The sequence below is a fragment of the Lepidochelys kempii genome, chromosome 3 (genome assembly GCF_965140265.1).
Source record: "Lepidochelys kempii isolate rLepKem1 chromosome 3, rLepKem1.hap2, whole genome shotgun sequence".
In the NCBI taxonomy this organism is placed as follows: Eukaryota; Metazoa; Chordata; order Testudines; family Cheloniidae; genus Lepidochelys; species Lepidochelys kempii.
This window is the reverse complement of record NC_133258.1, coordinates 69,710,351-69,732,049: the sequence shown is the minus strand read 5'-3', so window position 1 is coordinate 69,732,049 and position 21,699 is coordinate 69,710,351. Positions and strand designations below refer to the sequence as shown.

Below are 21,699 nucleotides of genomic sequence, written 5' to 3'. Positions count from 1 at the left end.
AATAACCCCTTCCTAAATGCCTGGTTCAGTGTGTGGTAAAGGGCCTCATAACAAATATTCAAGTTTTGCTTCCTTCAGCCTAATCCCTAGGGTTCAGCCAAACTCTGAATCCCCTTGCCCTCCTCCCACAACAGAGAATGAGGGTACACATGAAGGATAACTCAGTCTGCAAAGACTTAGGGTCTCCCTTTCTTCCTGCGGGTTATTAGGGTCCAATAGCCATCTCTCAGATCTTACTCCTGTTTGCTCCTATCGGCTGGTCCTTTGAGCCTCACGAAAGCTCATGCTCAAATAAATTGGTTAGTCTCTAAGGTGCCACAAGTACTCCTTTTCTTTCTTCTGCACTGGACCGCCTCATCAGATTTTGATGAAATTACAGATTCCACTGATTAAACTTGCAACTTTTCTTTACTTCCTATTAACCTAAAAAAAGGCCCTCAGGGTGCCATGAGGAAGGCAAAAATACCCACCAGACATTCTACCAATCTTGCCCCAAGAGAAAAATTCTTTCCCGGTGCACAAAACTGATGATCACTCAGACCCACAGCATTTTGCATAGGAAAAAATTTAAATGCTTCCTTTATGAAATTTTGCCCTATTTTCCTCATTCCCTTGGGTTCTTGTAACTTAACTACAGTTGTCCATACGTGCCTTCTTCCCTCTGCCCCAAACTCTAAATTTCTCTCACACAGAATATTTTGGAAATAAGGTACTTTTGAATTCACCTGTACATTTTATTGCAAAATCCCATCAACTTTGTCGTATACTTGATGGTCGTCTTTAGCCAGACTACATGAAACATGTTTAGCACATAAATTTAAAACATACTTAAGAAAATAGTCTTAAATCTATTACTTACAATTTGTAAAGCAATGTTTTAATTTGTTTATCCTACAAATATATTTTCATTATACGTAGGATTCATAATGGATTTTATGAGCAAAACTGCCAGTTGTGTTCATAATCGAAGATTTTTGTTAATGATTTGGGATTGATAGCTAAAGCTTGTCTTTAGGATCTGGGTAAACTTGCTGTTCAACATCTTGTTCTGAATTGGGTTTTTTGTTTGGTTTTTTTTTTTTGCTTTTGAAGTATATTCTGAATTTTTTTGTCAAATGTTTTAAAAATTTAAAATTATAAGGTTGGTATTGGGGAATGAAGAATGGGTAGCTAAAGAATTTTAGTTTGATTTAATGTTTTCAAAGAAGTGGTTTAAATACAAAAAATGTTTATTTTCGGGGGGGTGGGCTTTTAAATAGGCTCATTCATGGACATGACTTCTACAAACACCAGTAACAAGAGTGATGCTAACATGGAACCAAGTGACTTTCAAGGAACTGCTACCAATGATACCATTAAACGCTTAGAATCAAAACTGGCACAGCAAATGAAAAATCCAGCGAAGCAGTCGGTAAGCAAGTGAATAAAATCTTGTGCCTTAATGAAGAAATTGCCATTAGATGGATAAAATCACTATAGTAAAATCACACTGCTCTAAAATACAGGAGGTTTTCTTTCTTAATAAGCTTTCCTATTCAATAAAGGGCAGTAAGTAAGAAACGCTAAGGATAATGTAGTACATCAGCATCTCTAAATCTGTGGTCCACTCTGTACTTACTGATGGTCCATGGATAACATATGATGCTGACTCCCATTTACAGCTTTTTACAAAAAAATTCTTATCAGTGGTGTGACTATCTGTAAAAGCAGATAGAAATAAGGAGCACATCTAGTTGTCTCCATAGAACCTAGGGGTGCAAAGGGGGAAGAGAGGAATGTAAACAGTTGTACCCTTCAGGGTCTTTGGCCACCACTGAGAGAAGAGCCAAGAGATTCCTCAAGGGAGGTATATGAGTGCGGGCAGTGGGAGAGTAGAGTACAGTGCCAGCCAGCCAGTTAGCTAGCATGACTATGGTAGCGGGGAAGGAGCAGGCAGAAAGCAGCAAGTGCAGGGGAGCAGAAAAAGAGAGAAGATGAGAAAGTCAGGGTGAAATTAAGAGCAAAAGGAGACTGTTCCTTTGGTGGAGAGAACAAAATACATCCTATTACATAGCTAATCATGGAAGCATGGGATCTCTTAGTTCAGGGAGGAGAGGAATAAGGGGACATGAAAGAGGTATGCCAAATCAGAAATGATACTGAGAAGATAAATCCGGGAGCACCTAGTTATCTTTTCTCATAGTACACATTCAGTGAAAGCTTCAGTCAGCAAATTTTAATTGATGACTGGAAATGCTTTATAAACAGTATGTAAGTGACGTGGAACTCATTGCTACAAGAAGGCATTATGACAAGAGATTGGTATGAGTCAAAAAAAAATTAGACATGTATTTGAATAATGAAAATATGTCCACAGTTTGTTAGGATGGAAAAACAGAGCTACAGTAGAACCTCAGCGTTACAAACACCTCGGGAATGGAGGTTGTTTTTAACTCTGAAATGTTCGTAACTGAACAAAATGTTATAGTTGGTCTTTCAAAACTTTACAACTGAACATTGAGTTAATACAGCTTTAAAACTTTATTATACAGAAGAAAAATGCTGTTTTCCCTTTTTTTAGTAGTTTAACACAGAACTGTGTTTGTGTGCTTGTGTCTGCTACTGCCTGATTGTGTATTTCCTGTTCCAAATGAAGTGTCTGGTCGACTGGTCAATTTGTAACTCTGCTGTTCATAACTTTGAGGTTCTACTGTAAATCTTCAATCAGAAGATATTAGTGAGAGCAGAGTTAGGTCAATGTTGAGTGCTTTTCAAAATCACAACATATATGGTGCTGTCTATATATACTATAATTATTGGTTACACAGTTTTTGTTTAAAAAAGTACAATTTAATTAAAAATACCACAGTAAAGGGGTTCTCAAACTGGGGGTCGGGACCCCTCGGGGGGTCGCGAGGTTATTACCTGAGCGGTCGCGAGCTGTCAGCCTCCACCCCAAGCCCCACTTTGCCTCCAGCATTTGTAATGGTGTTAAATGTATAAAAAAGTATTTTTAATTATTAGTGGGGGTCGCACTCAGCAGCTTGCTATGTGAAAGGGGTCACCAGTACAAAAGTTTGAGAACCAGTGGTATAAGTATTTACTACATTAATATACTGGGGATATTTCTCTTATCACTATTCTTAGCTGCTGATTTCTGAATACAGGTGTAAGCTCAGAAGTCACTTGTTAAATCTTCTGGAGAAACATTTGTTTTAAAATTAGGGTTGTCGATTAATCACAGTTAACTAACTCAAGAAACTCAAAAAATTGGTCTTGATTTAAAAAAATCAATCATGATTAATTACAGTTTTAATTGCACTGTTAAACAGTAGAATACCAATTGAAATTTATTAAATATTTTGGATGGCTTTCTATATTTTCAAATATATTGTTTTCAGTTAAAATACAGAATACAAAGTAGACAGTGCTCACTTTATATTTTTATTACAAATATTTGCACTGTAAAAATGATAAACAGAAGAAATAGCATTTTTCAATTCACCTCATATAAGTACTGTAGTGTAATCTTTGTCCTGAAAGTGCAACTTACAAATGTAGATTTTTTTTTGTTACATAACTGCACTCCAAAACAAAACAATGTAAAACTTTTTAGAACCTACAAGTCCACTCAGTCCTCCTTCAGTCAATCACTAAAACAAATAAGTTTGTTTACATTTACGGGAGATAATGCTGCCTGCTGCATCTTAACAATGTCACCCGAAAGTGAGAACAGGCATTCACATGGCACTTTTGTAACCAGGATCTCAAAGTATTTATGTGGTGTATATGCTAAACATTTATACAGATGCCCCTTTGTGCTTCAGCCACCATTCCAGAGGACATGCTTGCATGCTAATGAAAAAATGTGGTGTTGTAAATTTGTGACTGAATTCCTTGGGAGAAAATTGTACGTCTCCTGCTCTGTTTTACCTGCATTCTGACATATATTTCATGTTATAGCAGTCTCAGATGATGACCCAGCACATGTTGTTAGTTTTAAGAACACTTTCACTGCAAAAGGCAAAAAAGGTACCAATGTGAGATTTCTAATGATAGCTACACCACTTAACCCAAGGTTTAAGAATCTGAAGTACCTTCCAAAATCTGAGAGGGATGAGGTGTGGAGCATGCTTTCAGAAGTCTTAAGAGTAACACTCTGATGTGGAAACCCATAGAACCGGAACTACCAAAAAAAATAAATATATCAACCTTCTGCTGGTGGCATCTGACTCAGATGATGAAAATGAACATGCACTGGTCTGCACTGCTTTGGATCTTTATCGAGCAGAACCCAACATCAGCATGGACGCGTCTCCTCTGGTATGGCGGTTGAAGCATAAAGGGACATGTGAATATTTAGTGCATCTAGCACGTAAATATCTTGCAATGCCGGCTACAGCAGTGCCATACGAATGCCTGTTCTCACGTTCAGTACACAAGAAGCAGGCACCATTATCTCCTGCGAATCATAGAATAGAATCATACAACTGGAAGGGACCTTGAGAGGTCATTTAGTCCTGCCATGAATGCAGGGTCTGGACTAAAGTATTATCTAGACCAATGCTACTCAAAGTGCTGGTCCGTGGAACAGTGCTGGTCTGCAAGCCATCGGCTGCCGGTCTGCGCGCACATTGGGGGAAAAAAAAATTGCCGGTCCCCCACATCAGATAGCTGGAGAAGCAGAGATCTAGACCATTCCTAACGGGTGTTTGTCTAACCTGCTCTTAAAAATCTCCAATGAAGGAGACTCCACAACCTCCCTAGGTAATTTATTGCACCCTGCTTAATGACAGGAAGTTTTTCCTAATCAACCTAAACCTAAACCTCCAACCTAAACCTCCCATGCTGCACTTTAAGCCCACTGCTTCTTGTCCTATCCTCAGAGGTTAAGAAAAACAATTTTTCTTCCTCCTCCTTGTAACAACCCTTTACATACTTGAAAACTGTTATCATGTCCCCTCTCAGTCTTCTCTTTGCCAGACTAAACAAACCCAAGTTTTTCAATCTTCCCTCATAGGTCTTGTTTTGTAGACCTTTAATCATTTTTGTTGCTTTTCTCTGGACTCTCTCAATTTGTCCACATCCTTCCTGAAATGCGGCGCCCAGAACTGGACACCATATTGTAGCTGAGGCCTAATCAGCGCGGAGTAGAGCGGAAGAATTACTTCTCATGTCTTTCTTACAACACTCCTGCTAATACATCCCAGAATGATGTTCGCTTTTTTTGCAACAGTGTTACACTGTTGACTCATATTTAGCTTGTGGTCCACTATGACCCCCAGATCCCTTTTACGCAGTACTCCTTCCTAGGCAGTCATTTCCCATTTTCTATGTGTGCAACTGATAGTTCCTTCCTAAATGGAGTACTTTGCATTTGTCCTTATTGAATTTCATCCTCTTTACTTCAGACCATTTCTCTAGTTTGTCCAGATCATTTTGAAATTTAATCCTATCCTCCAAAGCACTTGCAAAGCACTCCTCCCAGTTTGGTATTGTCTGCAAACTTTAAGTATACTCTGTGTGCCATTATCTAAATATTGAACAGAACCGGACCCCTGCAGGACCCCCTCTCTCCCCCCTCATTATACCCTTCCAGCATAACACTGAATCACTGATAACTACCCTCTGGGAACGGTTTTCCAACCAGTTTTGCACCCACCTTCTCGTAGCTCCATCTAGGTTACATTTCCCTAGTTTGAGACTGTCATGTGAGACAGTATCAAAAGCTTTACTAAAGTCAAGATCTACCACTTCCCCTCCATCAACAAGCCTTGTTACCCTGTCAAAGAAAGCTATCAGGTTGGTTCGACATGATTTGTTTTTATCACCTTATTATCTTCTAGATGTTTGCAAATTGCTTAAATATTAGCTCCATTATCTGTCCAGGTACAGAAGTTAAGCTGACTGGTTTGTAATTCCCTGAGTTGTCCTTATTTCCCATTTTATAGATGGGCACTATATTTGCCCTTTTTTCAGTCTTCAGGAATCTCTCCCGTCTTCCATGACTTTTCAAAGATAATTGCTAATGGCTCAGATATCTCCTCAGTCCGCTCCTTCAGGATTCTAGGATGCATTTCATCAGGCCCTGGTGACTTGAAGACATCTAATTTGTCTAAGTAATTTTTAACTTGCTCTTTTCCTATTTTAGCCTCTTCTGGTCCTAACTCATTTTCACTGGCATTCACTACGTTAGACATGCAATCACCACCAACCTGTTGGTGAAAACCAAAACAGAGAAGTCATTAAGCACCTGTGCCATTTCCACATTTTCTGTTTTTCCTCCCTCATTGAGTAACAGGCCTACCATGTCCTTGGTCTTCCTTCTGCTTCTAATGTACTTGTAGAATATTTTCTTGCTGTCCTGTATGTCTCTAGCTAGTTTGATTTCATTTTCTGCCTTGACCTTTCTAATTTTGTCTGAGCGATTGGTTGAACTAGTAATAGAAGTTAGTGGACCTGTAGGCTGTAAAATTTTACATTGTTTGTTTGTTTTTTTTAATGCACTTATTTTTTGTACATAATTCTACATTTGTAACTTCAACTTTCATGATAGAGATTGCACTATAGTACTAGGTGAATTGAAAAATACTATTTTTCCAGTGCAAGTATTTGCAATATAAAGTGAGCACTGTACAGTTTTTTTCTGTATTGTAATTGAAATCAGTATATTTGAAAATGTAGAAAACATCTAAAAATATTTAAATTAAAAGGTATTCTATTGTTTAACAGCACAATTAATGCAATTAATTTTTTTAATCACTTAACAGCCCTGTTGAAAATGTAACACTGTTTCAACAGGGTGACCCTGGCCGTTTGAGTTTACCTCCATCTCGCGGGAGCAGTGTGGAAAGCTTATCAGATGTTCGTGGGAGACCACAGTCAACCCTTGTTTCAGGAGAAGGCAAGAGGATGAGTGCTGACATGTCTGAAATAGAAGCAAGAATTACTGCTACCGCAGGTAAAAATAAATAAAGTAGGGGGCAGAGAAAGGTGAAAGGAGCTACTTTTACTAAGATGAGCCCTGTGAGGTAACTCTTAACTGGGCTTGGATTCTTTATTATTAACTTGTTATATTTTAAGAATTTATATGAATAGGCTTGGCAGAATTTGACTTATTTTTTTGTAATTTTGACAGTTCTTGTACATTGTTTTATTTTTATTCTATTTTTTACTCTTTATTTTTACAGTTGCAGGAAAGTAAGGGTGGGTTAGAGTTAGGGCAGTGCTGAAAACAGAGTTGCAGGAGGCTCCCTGCATGGCTAAGGGGCCCAAGACACCCTAGTACATGGTGCAGATGAGGTTGTGGTCCTGGCCAAGGGTCTCTGCTCCACTGGGACAGGGCTCTGAGGAAGAAAAGACCCTTCAGCTGTCGGGGAGGCCACACCTTTGCTGAACAGCTCTTGCCCAGAAATGGCCCCGGCTGCTGAGTGAGTGAGCAAGGTCAGGAGGGCCTAGCTGCAGAGGACTCCCAGCGCTGCTGTGGAGCCGGGGACACCCAATCTCTGCAGGCACAATGTGCGGGGAGGCTATGGTCCTGGTGAGGCTGAGCAGAGACCCCTTGCACTCCCAGCTGGTGAAAGAGCGTAGCTGTGACAGTAGGGCTGTAGAGGGCTCCCTACGCTGCTGAAGGGCAGGTGACTCCCAGTCTGTGCAGGCCCAAGGTGCAAGGAAAGTTGTGGTCCTAGCCAGGCAAAGCAGAGAGCTCCTCACCAGGACTGTGGGGAGGAGGAGGATTCCTTGAGGGAGGGCTACCCCACTGCTGAATGGCTCCTACCTAAGGACAGGTTTTAGAGTAGCAGCCATGTTAGTCTGTATTTGCAAAAAGAAAAGGAGTTCTTGTGGCACCTTAGAGACTAACCAATTTATTTGAGCATAAGCTTTCGTGAGCTACAGCTCACTTCATCGGATTGTTAGTTTCTAAGGTGCCACAAGTACTCCTTTTCTTTTTACCTAAGGACAGACATTCAGCAGCAGGTTAGCCTCCCCCCCAGCCGGGGGCTTGTCCTCTTCCTCTTTGCAGTCCTGGCCATGGGTCTCCACTCTGCCCCACATGGACCACAGCCTGCAGGGATCCAGTGTAATGGGCCCCACATCCTTACAGAGGTGCCCTCTGCAGCTCTACTGTCATGACCCCACTTGCTCCCTCCCATGACAGCAGGGCTGCAGCAAGCTCTCTGCTGCTGTAGCGCCAGTGAGATCAATTCCTGCAGGCACAAAGTGTGGGGGAGAAGCCAACTGTTACTGATGGATATTTTTTCCTCAGTTTTAATGTGTCAGCGAACCTCTGTCGAATTTAAATCAAATCCTGCAAAGTCTAGATATAAAGAGACCAGCTCCTTTCACATTTGTGCACTCAGGTCTGAGAGGAATTTTTTTGAAATGCGTGTAGTTTGAGATTACAGAAAAGATTACTTTTGATTGCCTTTAAAATGGTTAAATTACATTTTGCTTGTATTACATAAATTTGGGATTCTTTGGTATGAGCCTTGTTTCATTAATACAAGTTTCTCTTTGCTTCTGAGTGGTGTTCTCCATCCATTGTCATTTTTATTATTTGAATTACATTTCATTCAAAACTACATTCAAACTATTTTAATATTTTAAAACGCAGCAGGTGGATTTAAAAGCAGTATTATTTCCACCGGTAAATTGAAAAACCAGTTTTGACAGAAAATAGGTGCAAACTGATAATTTAGTTATGTCGTTGGAAAGATCAGATATGAATATAACCCTCTGATTTCTCCCCAGAGAAGCAGAACCTGGATGTCTTTGTAAAGAATTTTAGCTACACACAATTTGCCAGGTTGCAAAAGCTGCTCCTTTTATTTACATGGTGGATCATTGATGTAAAATGAAGTTTAGGATACTAGCAACATTAAATGCATAATTTTATGGTGAAAGCTGAGCAAGTGAGTGTGTTTTTCCCAATAAGCAAATTAACAAAACGTTATACCTGGTGGGCAATGCTTTCTAGTCCCCATTTTCACTGTTTGTTAACTTGTTTCATAATTTTAAATGGTCCTTTTTATTGACCTACATCCTTAGATTTACAGAATCCAGGCACAATAACTACCACTGCTAGTCAGACTTTATCTAGTTGAGTCAATATTTTTCCATCACTCTGAAAATTTGTGTATTTACTTTTTTTACATATTGGGTATATTTGGTGTGCTGACTCTCTTGTGCACCATGACTAAACTTTTATTCAACTCAGGAAAAAAAAACCAAAAAAAAAAAACGTTTTTTACTTTGGTAATGTCTAAAGGCATATTGTGATAGGCACTGTACATACACATGGGATGACCTAGTTCCTGTCCTAAAGAGTTTACAATCTTACTTGAACATTATAGTATCAATCCAGGATGGATAATTTTGGTTTTTTATTACTCTTATAGCTAGTTGACTGCAAATACTTCTTGATAGCCTTTGCCCCTATATCGTTCAGATATGTATTCATCAAGGGTCTAGCCACCACAAGGCAATTGTGTCCTTACCCAACAATAGCCTGCGGTGTTTTGATTTATTTTAATATTCTGGGCCTCATTCAAGTCTCTCATTGGTTCAGAACAAATGAAACTCATTTGACCACCCAGTGTGAGTATGGAATCAGTCCAGTCTGCCTTCCTTCACTAGATTCTTTTAAGTACTGCCAGTAATTATCTCCAAGTACGTTGTTCGGAGATTTTGCTATGGCTGTTTTTGTTTTTTATTTAATTTCTTCTTCGAACAAAAGAGAGTTGATTTGAATGGGACAAGTATAAGGGAACAGAGTTCATTTCAGGCAGTGGCAAACTAGTAGAAATCAGGCCACATTAGTCTAAACAAGTTTTTGTGACTTAGGTTGAAAATAGCAAAAACAATGGTGGTTTCTTAGTCTCATTAACTACGTTACAGAGAACATACTATGATCCTGGACAAAAAAAATTGTGTTGCTATGTGAGGTTAAGGCTATTGTCAAGAATAAATACACCGAAAATTATTTTAAGAATTATCTAATCCTCTTGTTCCGTCTATTATTAGACTGGTCATAGAAACAAATCAGGCAGTGCACATTTATGTCAGTCACTGAGAGTTCTTTCAGGTAAACATGCCAGAGCAGTTTTCTTTTGGGAGCTGCATTCATAAATCTATTTCAAATGGGACAGTTATTTAATTTTTAAACTACACACCTTTATTTTGCCACCGCTTCCTCTTACTACCTGTGGCAAAATTAACATTTGTAAGTATGTTTTATGATGTTTGATGTGATTAGAATAGATACAAATTCCACTTCAACAAATATGGGGGTTTTGGGGTTTTGTTTTCAATAGTTCCGTGAATGGGATGCTTAATTCTAAAGTATTTAGGTTGGTATGCAAATTGCCATTTTTACAAAACAGCAAACATTTAGTCAGAGGGCACCTTACCAACGCTTGAAGCAGTTCTTCAAATTTTCTCATATTAAAGTGAGCTTATCTTAGACATTGATTTGATTTCACTTTACAGGAGATGTCAATTAAAGAAAATGAAAGCATCCAACATGAAAATGTAAACTTATTTATAAACAATTTTAGCCTGAGACTAGAATAAAACTATGGAGGAAGTATTCTATAACTTAAAACAATGAAGGAAATACATTTATTAGTAATATGCAGGTGAACTGGAAGAAGTCAATATTTGTCTTCCATTCTGATGGTTGCACTTTTCCTTTCCTCATTGCCATGCTGCTTTGTCTGTTTGAGTTTTGTGTTGCTAACTACAGCTAATTATGTTGTATTGACTGCCAGTTCTGTTTTGCTTTTAACAATTTCTTTACTATTTTTAAGCATGAATAGAAAGCTATGCAGTTTGTTGTGTGTGACATGTTTTGCATGTACTTTAGTTTAACAGTATATGAGAATTGCAGTGTTAGGTATTTAATAATTTGTTGTGTTACCATTGTAGCTGTTTGCATGTGTATTGTGTATGTGTATTTTTTCAGCCTATTCCAAGCCTAAACGGGGCCATCGTAAAACTGCTTCATTTGGCAACATTCTGGATGTCCCTTCAGTCATCATACCAGGTATCACAGACCATGTGAACGGCTCTATTGACTAAGATGCTGGAATAATGATCACATTATTAAAATAAAAAAATACTTTTTGCTCCAATTCATATAGGGTGCAGATGGAGACCATCCAGTAAGATTTTTCATGATGTCCTTCTTTTTTTAAGAAAAGAGGAGGAGAAAAAAAAAAAGCTTGCCAGTGTGCAGTCCTCTTTGCCTTGTGTCTCATAGATAGGACTGAGCCCTTGGCTGGACCGATCTCTTGGTACTAAAAACTATCTCACACATGAAGCAAAATTGCAGAGAAATCCTGTATGTGCAGTATTTTATATATACATGTACATATATATGTATAGTCATTGAAGCAGGGATTTGAACTTGTCTCCCACATCCTAGGTGAGTGCCTACCCACCACATTGTAGAATCATTCTCACACTCTGGCCCAATAGCTATTCACTGTCCTCATGAATGACCACACTGCACTTTTAAGCAGGGGGGGTGTATTTTTGGCTGGCTGGCCAAATGAAGGGAACAGTGCTTTATGGCTGGAGGGGATGAAAACTGCTGCAAAAGGGTCAGCGTAGTCACTGACTCATCCCCTGGGAATGCAAGGTTTACAAGGAGCAGCTCGGTGCCTGAAGCCTCCCTTTTACATGGAGCGGCTGAGGCAGGACCCTCCTTCCCTCTCTCTACTTTAGTTGGTAAAATTCCATGTTTGGTCAAGACCTGCTGTGGGTATTACGTTAGCCACCCCTTTTTAGGGGGGTTGGGAAGGATTTCACCCCCCTCCCCCCTGCCTTCCCGACAGCGAGTTCAGGAAGGGCTCTGTTCATGCATAGAGTGAAGGGCGGTAGGCTGTATCTCACAACTCCTTTAAGTGTAAGGTGGATGTCCAGTGCAGGTACTCCATAGGATCGGTATACAGTGACCAGAGAAGTGGCTTGGAAAAGGACTTAAAAGAGGCATTTGTTAAAGGAACGAACAAGGGGCAGTTGCTGACTCCCATTCTTATAGCCTGCCTTAACCCTCCTACGAGGGGAGGAGGGTGATAAGGTCCCAGCAATGGATTTGCTGGAGGGATCTGGATAGAAAAAGAGGGGGAGCTGGTAAAAGCCCTCTGGGTAATTACAGCATAAACACAGGGTTACCTGCACTGTACGCTTTTTTTATCCGCCGGGTAGTCCTAGACATCTAATATTAAAGTTGTGGCCTGATTAAACCCATGTCATATATTTCCTGTCCTTCTTTCGGTATAGCCAGACAATGACTATGAATGACGATGAATAGTCATTGGGCCAGAGACCAAGAATGGCTCTACTGCTCAGTGGTTAGAGCCTTTACCTGGGATGTGGGAGATGCAAGTTCAAGTCCCTGCTCCAATGACTGGGTTTTTTTCTTTATGTATCATGGAACAGCTTCAGCAAAATAGACTGAGAACCCACATCAGGATATTCCATTTCCTAGTGTTCAGGGCACCTCTCTTGCAGTGTGGGAGATCCAGGTTCAAATTCCTTCTCCACAGCAGGCAGAGGGGTAATTGAACCTGCTGAGACCACCGTCTCTGGCAGTTTTGTGACACCAGCCCAAAAATGTTACAATAATGTTGAAACAAACCATTTAGTTTCAATATTACCAAACAGAACATTTTCAAATTTTTGTTTTAATCAAAAAAAATTTTTTTGACAAACTCAACAAAAATTAGTTTCAGGTCACCCAAAACTGCATTTATCAGCAAATAAACTAGTCACTGAAATTTTTTCCCAGCTCTAGCTCAGACTCTGTGTTGTCATCTATAAGCAGTATATTGGGTTGCAACTGTTACAATGCAGCCAGGTTTTCCTCTAAAGCCCTCAAGATGGCAGGCCCAGCATGCTTTTATTATTTTTACCCATCACTTTCCCTTTCCAGAAAGCCTTCCCTCTCATTTAACTTCACCTTATAACAAAAATATCAATTTTGTTTCAGACTTCCCCCAGTGTTGAGATATTTACTGAGATCATTAATAAGAAACTGACATTTTGTATATTCTACATATAATCATAACTTTTTATCCAAAGAGCTTTGCAAACTAGATATACCGATTTCTTCCTCTGAAATACAGCCTTGTCCAGGGTAGATAACAGCAAAACTTTACTATGCTTTGGGACAAAGTGAAGACTACCCTATTTAAATAAAGCTTTCAGAGGAATTTGATGTAGACCAAATGTATTTTGCCCGAACTAAAATAGGGATAAGACCCCTGCTCCTCTACAAGTGTTACAGGATTTCAAATGGCCACACAAGTGATTAAGAACTTCATTTTGCATCTTATCCAAAAGATTACAAAGGTGCTCCCTAAGGAACTGGGAGAGTACTGGCTTAGTACAAAAGCTACCTCCTGAATCACCATTTCTTATATTTGTGTTTTCCTTGGAGGCCTCCCATTCATGGACTAATCAGACTGCTTAGTTTATTTAATGTAAGTATGCAAAAACTCAAAGTGGTATGTTTGCAAGATAAAGAGCTTGATATATATTTTCCAAACTCCCATCCTTTCTAAACACTTTTTGAAATACCCTGCATAAGTATAATTCTCATTTATTTGAGACCCTGACATTTAAAGTAGGTAAAACCTGAGTTTTCCATTAGTGTGCAAAGCTTTAAAAACAAAAAAAAAAACAGTGAAATGGATTTGAGAATCATTTCCGGTTTACAGTTTGGTAGCTAATCTTCCAGAGTTGTTGTAGGCATGTATCCATATGAACATACAGAAGTACACCTTTCTTATTTTTCATTCCAACAGATATAGCATAGACACTGCAAACCAGCATTTTAAGAAAGACTTTAAAAAAGAAAAAAAGCCTGACCCACCAAAGTATTAATAGCCAGGTGTTTTAAAGTGTGTATTGAATGACCATGCAAAATGTAACCAAGATAAGTAGGCAAACAGTTTTAGAAAGCTAGTCAGTCAGGAAGTATCTGATAAATCTTGTTTACATCACAGTATTCTTGCATTGGCAACTCCATTTATTAGACAGTTTATGCATATACATTATGTGCTTTGGGCTGTATGTTACATCATCAACTAAAAATACGGGACTACCAAAGTGAGACTTATTGTATTTATAGTACTGTGGTCCTTAGTTTAAAAACTTGATTATCAACTCTCTATTAGTAGCACTGTTTTCATACTATATTCTAAATGGCCACAAATAACTGCAATAAGGCTGATTTTACCTAGGCTCTGTAGTTTTAAATTTTTAATAGTGGATGCTCTATATAGTGCCATGTAAAGCATAATGTGTCAAACAACAAAGTCCCTGCCCCAAAGAAGTTAGTCAAGTCCCAAGTCAGTGCAATACATAAGTGCAGCACAGAATAAATAAAAGGAGTACTTGTGGCACCTTAGAGACTGACAAATTTATTAGAGCATGAGCTGTAGCTCACGACAGCTTATCTTCATTGCTTCACTGCATCCAATGAAGTGAGCTGTAGCTCACAACAGCTTATGCGCTAATAAATTTGTTAGTCTCTAAGGTGCCACAAGTACTCCTTTTCTTTTTACGGATACAGACTAACACGGCTGCTACTCTGAAACCTGACACAATACATACAGAGCTTTGCTGATTTTATACAACATCAGTGCTATAATCTCACATGTGAGTCTTGGGGATGGAGATTAAGGGAGTTAGTTGATATTTTGCAGAATATCTATAGAAAAACTATAGAAAGCCATAGATGCTTTAGAGGGTGCTATGCCAATTTCTATAATTTTGTCTATAATTTCTATAATTTTGTCAATCAGCTGATCGCATTGTTATGTAGTCATCAGTAGTACCTCCACAGTTTTTCAGTTTAAATAGCTTTAAACTTTTGGTACACCATGAAAACAAATGTTCACAACTAAAATTACACCACTCACTGCTAAATGTGATTTGGAGATAAATTACACAGTCAATAATTAATAAAAAATAGAAAATGCTTTTATAAATTTGCATTCCTTTTATTAGAATGTCCAGCTTTTCCCCCTTCAATACCTCTCATTTACAAATGACTTAGCTTTAACAGTTTTTCAGGTGAGGTATAATCTTAAACAAAATCTTTTGCATAGATTAGTTTTAAAAGAAATAGTTAAACCAAATTATTAGATACTTTATTAACATTACATCAGGGCTTTTATAATGTCCAGGGTAGCTTTTTTTTCTCCAGTGGCCTTAAAAAATGTTCACCATGTTTTCATTAATATTCCCTTTTTAAAGAAGGAAATATAAACTTCTGTTGGAAGCATAATTTTCTGCAGTGGGATGCACCTGAGAAGGTGCACAGGATGGGGAGGAGGGGACCCATTTCTATGGATATGTTAAGGTCCTTAAGACAGAACATGCCTTCTAAAAGAATGCAGTAAAGGAATCCTCCTACCACAGACCTATGGTTTGCAGGAGAGGTACTCCTCTTCTTTGTACTTGGAAGGTATGCCAGAAAAGGTGCCCTGAGGAACACCTGAATTAAAATAATTTTACATTACCGGCATCAGGGGGGTGTGTGTCAGGGAATATTTTCAGGAGAAAGTGCCTGCCCATAGGAGCTTCAAGCTCCACAAAAATCAGGATCTTACTCCAAGTGAAGTGAGGACTTCCTCTTTATGTAAAAGTTAACCAAGTTTTATGGCGGGGTTTCCTTTGTAGTTTAGTGTAGATTAATATTGGCCTTATGCAAAATACATAACAGCATTACCATTTAAACAAACCACAAACCCTATACGTTAAAAAGGCTGACAATGATCTGCTAACGTAACCTATTGCATACAGGAAAAAACTACCTTAAAAACATTAAGGTTGCAAAATGAAGCATTCAGAAATTAGGAAATGCTAGATTTAAGGTTGCTTGTGCAGCCTTATTTCTCCCCTCTTGTGTATATGAACTATGATGATGGGAAGTCTGTAGCAGATCCAGGAATAGAATCCAGCATTTCCCGGATTCCAGATTCACGAATTCCAGAATTCTTTAAAATTCAAAAGAACACATCATTTTTTCTCTTGTAACCCTGTGCTTCATTCACTGACAATGCTGCATTGAATGAGGAGTGGGTCTTTCTAGAAAAATAGTGTGTGTGTGTAATTGAAAACAAAGCTAAAGGAGAGTGAAAAGGGAGAGAGCGTGGAGAAAGGAGACAATCTGGGCAGGAGACAAAACACAAGGGAGATTCTGTGGAGGACAGAAGCAGATGGGTGAGAGAGCCTTGGGAAGGTTAGAAGGGGGGAGAGTGTGCGGATATAGGGAGGATCTACCTATGCAAGATGGGCGGAGGGGGAGGGAGAAGGCAGCATGTATGTGTGAGTTGTTGCTGGAGCAGAGAGAGAACCAGGGGAAGCTGCGGATATCAGTTAGGGGAGATTAAGTTGCATGTGTGTGGACTTTTGGGGTATGTCTGCAATGCAACTTGGAGATGCGATTCCCAGTGAAGGTAGACAGATTTGAGCTAGCATGCTAAAAACTGCAGCATAGACATCAGAGCATTGGCAGTGGCTTGGGCTAGCCACCCAAGCTCAGATTCAAGGATTCAGGCAGGTTTGGACTTGGGCGGCTAATCCAAGCCACTGCCAGTACCACAACATCGACACAGCTGTTTTCGAGCTAGTTCAAGTCTATCTACGCTGGGAATCACACCTCCCAGCTATAGTGTGGACATATCCTTAGAGGCTAAGGGGGAGCCCGGATACTTTAAAAAAAAAAAAAAAAAAAGAGAGGGTAGGAAGTGTTTTGGGGATTTTAATGGGCAGGGAAAGTGTGAGAGAATTTTTTGGGCAGAGAGGCAGGAGAAAGGTAGAAATTTCATTGTTCTGTCAACTTCTTTGTGTTCACTTTTTACCCTTACAGTTTATAGTTTGTTTAATGGCAGTATTGACATGTATATGAAAATACACTATACTCATTCCAGTAACCGTAACTCTGACCCACAAGATTTATGTAGACTCTCTTGACATATGCATAACTGCACAAAAATTTAGAAATGGTCCTTGCCCCAAGTATCTTATAAACTTTTTATGTTACCTCAACTACCATACCATAAGTGGTATATACTGCTCCACTGGTTTAGTTACATGTTGGTATTGGCATCCCATCTTTTTGTTTTTTTTAAAGCCGCCTCTTCTAGTTCATGAGCAAATACATTCCAAAGAACATTTTATTTCCTCTCTTGGTGATTCAGGCACCTGAAGTTTCTTTTTCATTACAGCTGCCGTTTTCAAACCAGATGAGTAATTGGTTGACAGTTGAATTGTAATCTTAAAATCCAATAAATTGTTAAAATCCTGCCGCTGTGCATCACTTTCTGCCTTTCGGTATTGTACATAACTGATGTGTATTGACTTTTTGTCAATTTCATGAAATTATTCTAGGTTCCTGTAAAGAGAAAATTTTAAACCAGTTACTTTAAAAACTAGAGTAAGAGCAAGTTCAAAACAACTTCAAAACATGTACAAAGACTAGAACTAATTATTTAAAGTCAAGGAAACTTATTCCATCTTCATATTCCTAAATTGACGTTAATCTTCATTCTGGAGCAACAAGTATTTGTTGATTTGCTGTCTTTGTTTCTGCTTTGTGTGAACGATTTGCCAGATGTCTGTAGTAGTTATACTAATTAAAATGACATTGCATAATAGAGCTTGCTTTTGCCTCACTAACTTGGAGATCTCTCATTTAAAGACACTCTCATTCACTGTAACACAATCAGTTGGTCTCTTCCTGCCCTCAAAAAGTGTTGATTTTTACTTCTACCCAACCCTGATTATTTTAACTTTTTGGCAACCATGATCTAATGTTTCAGCAACACATGTGCCGGGTTCTTTAAATTCACAAATGTTGCTAATCTGAAATGAGAATTCCAGATATTTTTTGCAAGCTTATTTCAGACGGGCTAATTTTAGAATGGTGCTGTTGAATGAAATGTGCACATAATTGTTGTATCAGTCATGAGTAGATCATCTATATCTTGAGTTCCAAGATGAGTTGCAGCTACTATCACCAGCATAATTCTTCCTTTTATGAATAATCCTGTTTTAATGGCCAAGTAGTTATATTAAATGGAAGAGTTTAATAATTCTCACCTGGTGCCTTATGGGATCTCTTTACAAGGCTTTACAAACCTTCATTAAGCCTCACAACATCACTTTTACATTGGTAAGTATTTATTTCCCCAAATTACTGATGTAGAAAACTAAATTACTGAGAGATTATAACTCGTTTATGGTAATACAGCAAATCCGTGTCAGAGCTGAGAATATAACCCCAATTTCAGACAGATTTGTCCCATTCTCTAACCTATAAACTGTTCCTTCCCTTTGGTACTTCTAGAATTTCTTGAATTTAAATGTCAGGCGACAAATTGGAAAAGATGGTACTGAGAATTTTTCACTTTCTGGTAGTGTGTTTCTAAAACAGACAGGACTGCTGCACAGAACTACTGGTTAAAGGACTTCATAATTTGTGATATCTTAAACTGTGTAGATGAGATTAGGTAGCCATTCTCACTTTTTTTGTTTTAATTGATGTGCAAATTATAAGTTCTATCTAGAAAGGCTGCTAAGTCATATTGAAATGACCCAGCATAAATATCTAAGAGTTTAAAAAATGAGCCACATGTTACAAAACGTTGATTGAGTACTGACTGTCGAATACTATGGGAGTATGAGGCTGTAACTGTTATAGTACATGTTCTAAATGCTACCTACTGGTAGAAAAGTTACATAATGCAGGTTGAAGACTAAAAATTTTGAGCATTGTCAGCTGTTACTCATGATGTTTTGGTGTTTCCTTTTGGACAGCTGACCTGTCATCTCAGGAGACACTATAAACAATATTAATAAAAATCAAAGTACCAAGGGAAATTCTGTTACATAATCCATTGTATTTTACATAAGACTTAGTTTCATAAACATTTCCTTGATGGACTAGCAGTATTAAAATTTAAACTATTTTCTATAGCTCTCAGTGGTGGATAATGTTAATGGGTGGAAAGAGAAGAGGAACGATTACACCACTGTGTTCAGTGGATTGATAGCAAGATGTGACTTAGCTAGAGAACAACTTCTTGCCCTGATTTTTAGAATATGAAGTATTTTTGCTCATAAAAGGGTGACTAAGAGCTTTCATTTTGACTTAAAGTGAAATAAGTTTTCTTATAGCTTTTTGATATATGTGAGAGGAACATAACACAGACAGAACGCTTTGCTGTGTGCTACTTCAAAGAACAACAGGTTAGAGCTGGCAGCATCTTATTGTACAGCCTTGCTGTAGAAATGCCCATAACGTAACTCACTTGAAATAGATGTCGTCATCAGCCACAATCCCCAAGTGCTAAGCCTCTTCAAACACATGTGACAGAAGATGGTGGAGTAGAGTGCAGAAGCTATTCATGTGGTAGGAACGGTTATTGTATTAGGATATACTTTCTCTTGACAGGCCAGCATTTTTTGAGTTAAAATTCTGCAGCTGTCTCTCTCTCTCTCTCTCTCTCCCACTCCCACTTTCTCTCTGTGGATTTGTACAAATTCCAAGCTCCTGCTGCAACAGTCGCACCCTTCTTATTTTGTTTCTGAGCAGATTTTAGTGTTTTGTTTTGTCTTTTTTTCCAAACAGGAAACGGACAACAGAGGCGGAGATCCATTCAAGACCTTAGTATTGCTGGAACAGAATCCAATCAGGTAAAATCTTTCAGCCTATGGCTTCTTTGTCTTTCATGAACATTTAGGTGAAATCAGCAGTATACTTACACTGTGTAGAGCTAGTCTTTAAAACTTCATCTATGTGATTAGGGATCATTTAATTTACAAAACATAGTGTCTGCTGTTTTACCATCTAAAATAAAATCTGTGAAAGGGCAGCTTATGAAAGATGTCTAGGTGACAAGTTTCTTGATTACAACTTGCCTAAGCAGCACATATAATATTTATTAAAAAATCTATTTTGTTTGTGCATGCTGCATAATTTTGTATGTACTGGTAATGAACCTCAACATAGTATCATCTCTCAAATCTAAATGGTTAGTTATGGTGGTCTCTCTACTTTTTGGAAGAAAATGTAATAGCAAAGTACTATAGCAAGGTCTTGTTACGAAGACTTCATTACTTTTACAAAATATTTACTTGTAATTATTGCTTTTTGTATCATGATGTCTGGATACCATGGTAACAAGCACAGTGATGCACTCTGAAGTATGAAATATTAAAATTAAACGAGATGTCTCAAATGACCAAAGTACAGTTAGTGGTGCCTTAGCCTTGTTTTGTGGTGTTCATTTAATTGCTAATTTGTCAATGTCAGTAATTCACAGTAGGTTTTTGATCATTAGTGTGAATTAGCAAGGTTCTATTATAATTTTAAGATCCCTGCTGTAGTTTGAACATGGAAAAATAGGAGCTCAGTGTGTTAATCAGGTTAATCAGGTTTCCATATTAAACAGCCTACTGTAGTAATTCAAAGTAGGTGGTAATTTTAGGGGTATACACTCATCAAAGAGATTAACATTTGATCTCTCTTCCGTTTCATACAATGTTGTAGTAACAGAAACCTTGTCCTTTCCCCAAAATCTAATTTGTCTGGTTTATTTGGGAATGTGTATATATCAGAAGAAAGCATCAGAATCAATTTTAAAATTTCAAAACGTTTTTATTACATACCGAACATAGGGCTTTTTAAATAAAAGCATTCTACAGATACAAGCACAGTAATAAATAAATCTACATTTACTTAGTCAAGCAGTGTAATTAGAGAAAAGACTTAATCAAAATTGTTTCAATTTTTCATTATTCTGTAACGTTTAACTATTTTGTGATTAAGGTTTCAATGCACTTCTGTCATCTGTATGCCACTATTTTATGCAATATTAAAATATTCTTAAGTTCTTTTATTTGTAACTTTTAGTTCCTTCTATTACCTTTTAAAAATGATTGTTTGCTGATACCAGATTATAATACTACTAGACTAGATATATAGCATCTGTATTAGAACTTTTTAACTTTCATGTATCCTGCCTTTGAAAGTTGCTCTGTGCTACTTTCTTAGAGATTCTAGCTGTGTTCCTGCCAAATAATTGCTCCTTTGACCAGGAGTAACAACAAAAGGCTTTTTCACCTCAGTTTTCTGCTGGTACCTTTATTTACACCAGAGAGCAAAACATGATGCTGGTGAAAGCTACACCAAGCTACACCAGGTCTGTCTGAAATTCTATTCATATTCAATTTATATTTTGAAATACAATTTATATTTTGCATTTTGAAGTGCCCTATTACAAGTATGAATCATAGTGTAGCATATAAGGTAAGCAGAATAAAATAATACCTCAAAGGTCATAAATACATTGTGGATAATGTTAAGTCACAGGTTTTTGTGTTCTTGCTTTTGAGGCCTGTGAATGGGAAGTAATGGAAAAGTCTAAAACTAATATTCTTGAACTTGCAATACCAAGTCAGAACTTTTCAATCACACAACACATTCGTGTAGAAAGCAAGCAAGTTTGTCTCCTAGATATGCCCACTGCAGTCTTCACACAAGTGGGTCTAGCTGGAAGAAACTGTTGATATGCCTTCATCCACTCCCTTACAGCAGGTGAGGAGAAGGGGGAAAAGTTTACAGAGATGGACAAGAAGGGCAAGAAGCATTTGGGGCCATATCAGGAGAAGGTCACTGCATTGTCCTTCCCGCTGACCAGA

General features: G+C 38.2%; 1 protein-coding gene across 6 annotated transcripts in view; it reads left to right on the top strand.

Annotated features, from left to right (window-relative positions):
- The window catches only part of MAP3K7 (mitogen-activated protein kinase kinase kinase 7), a 65,993-nt gene that overhangs the window by 27,729 nt on the left and 16,565 nt on the right, over positions 1–21,699 (top strand). For 5 of the 6 annotated variants that reach the window (XM_073336771.1, XM_073336773.1, XM_073336774.1 and 2 more), the window contains 4 exons: positions 1,260–1,411; positions 6,781–6,940; positions 10,943–11,023; positions 19,628–19,692. In XM_073336771.1, coding sequence (XP_073192872.1) covers positions 1,260–1,411; positions 6,781–6,940; positions 10,943–11,023; positions 19,628–19,692 — 458 coding nt within the window. The remainder of the gene's footprint in view (positions 1–1,259; positions 1,412–6,780; positions 6,941–10,942; positions 11,024–19,627; positions 19,693–21,699) is intronic. The other variant, XM_073336772.1, reaches the window with a different exon arrangement.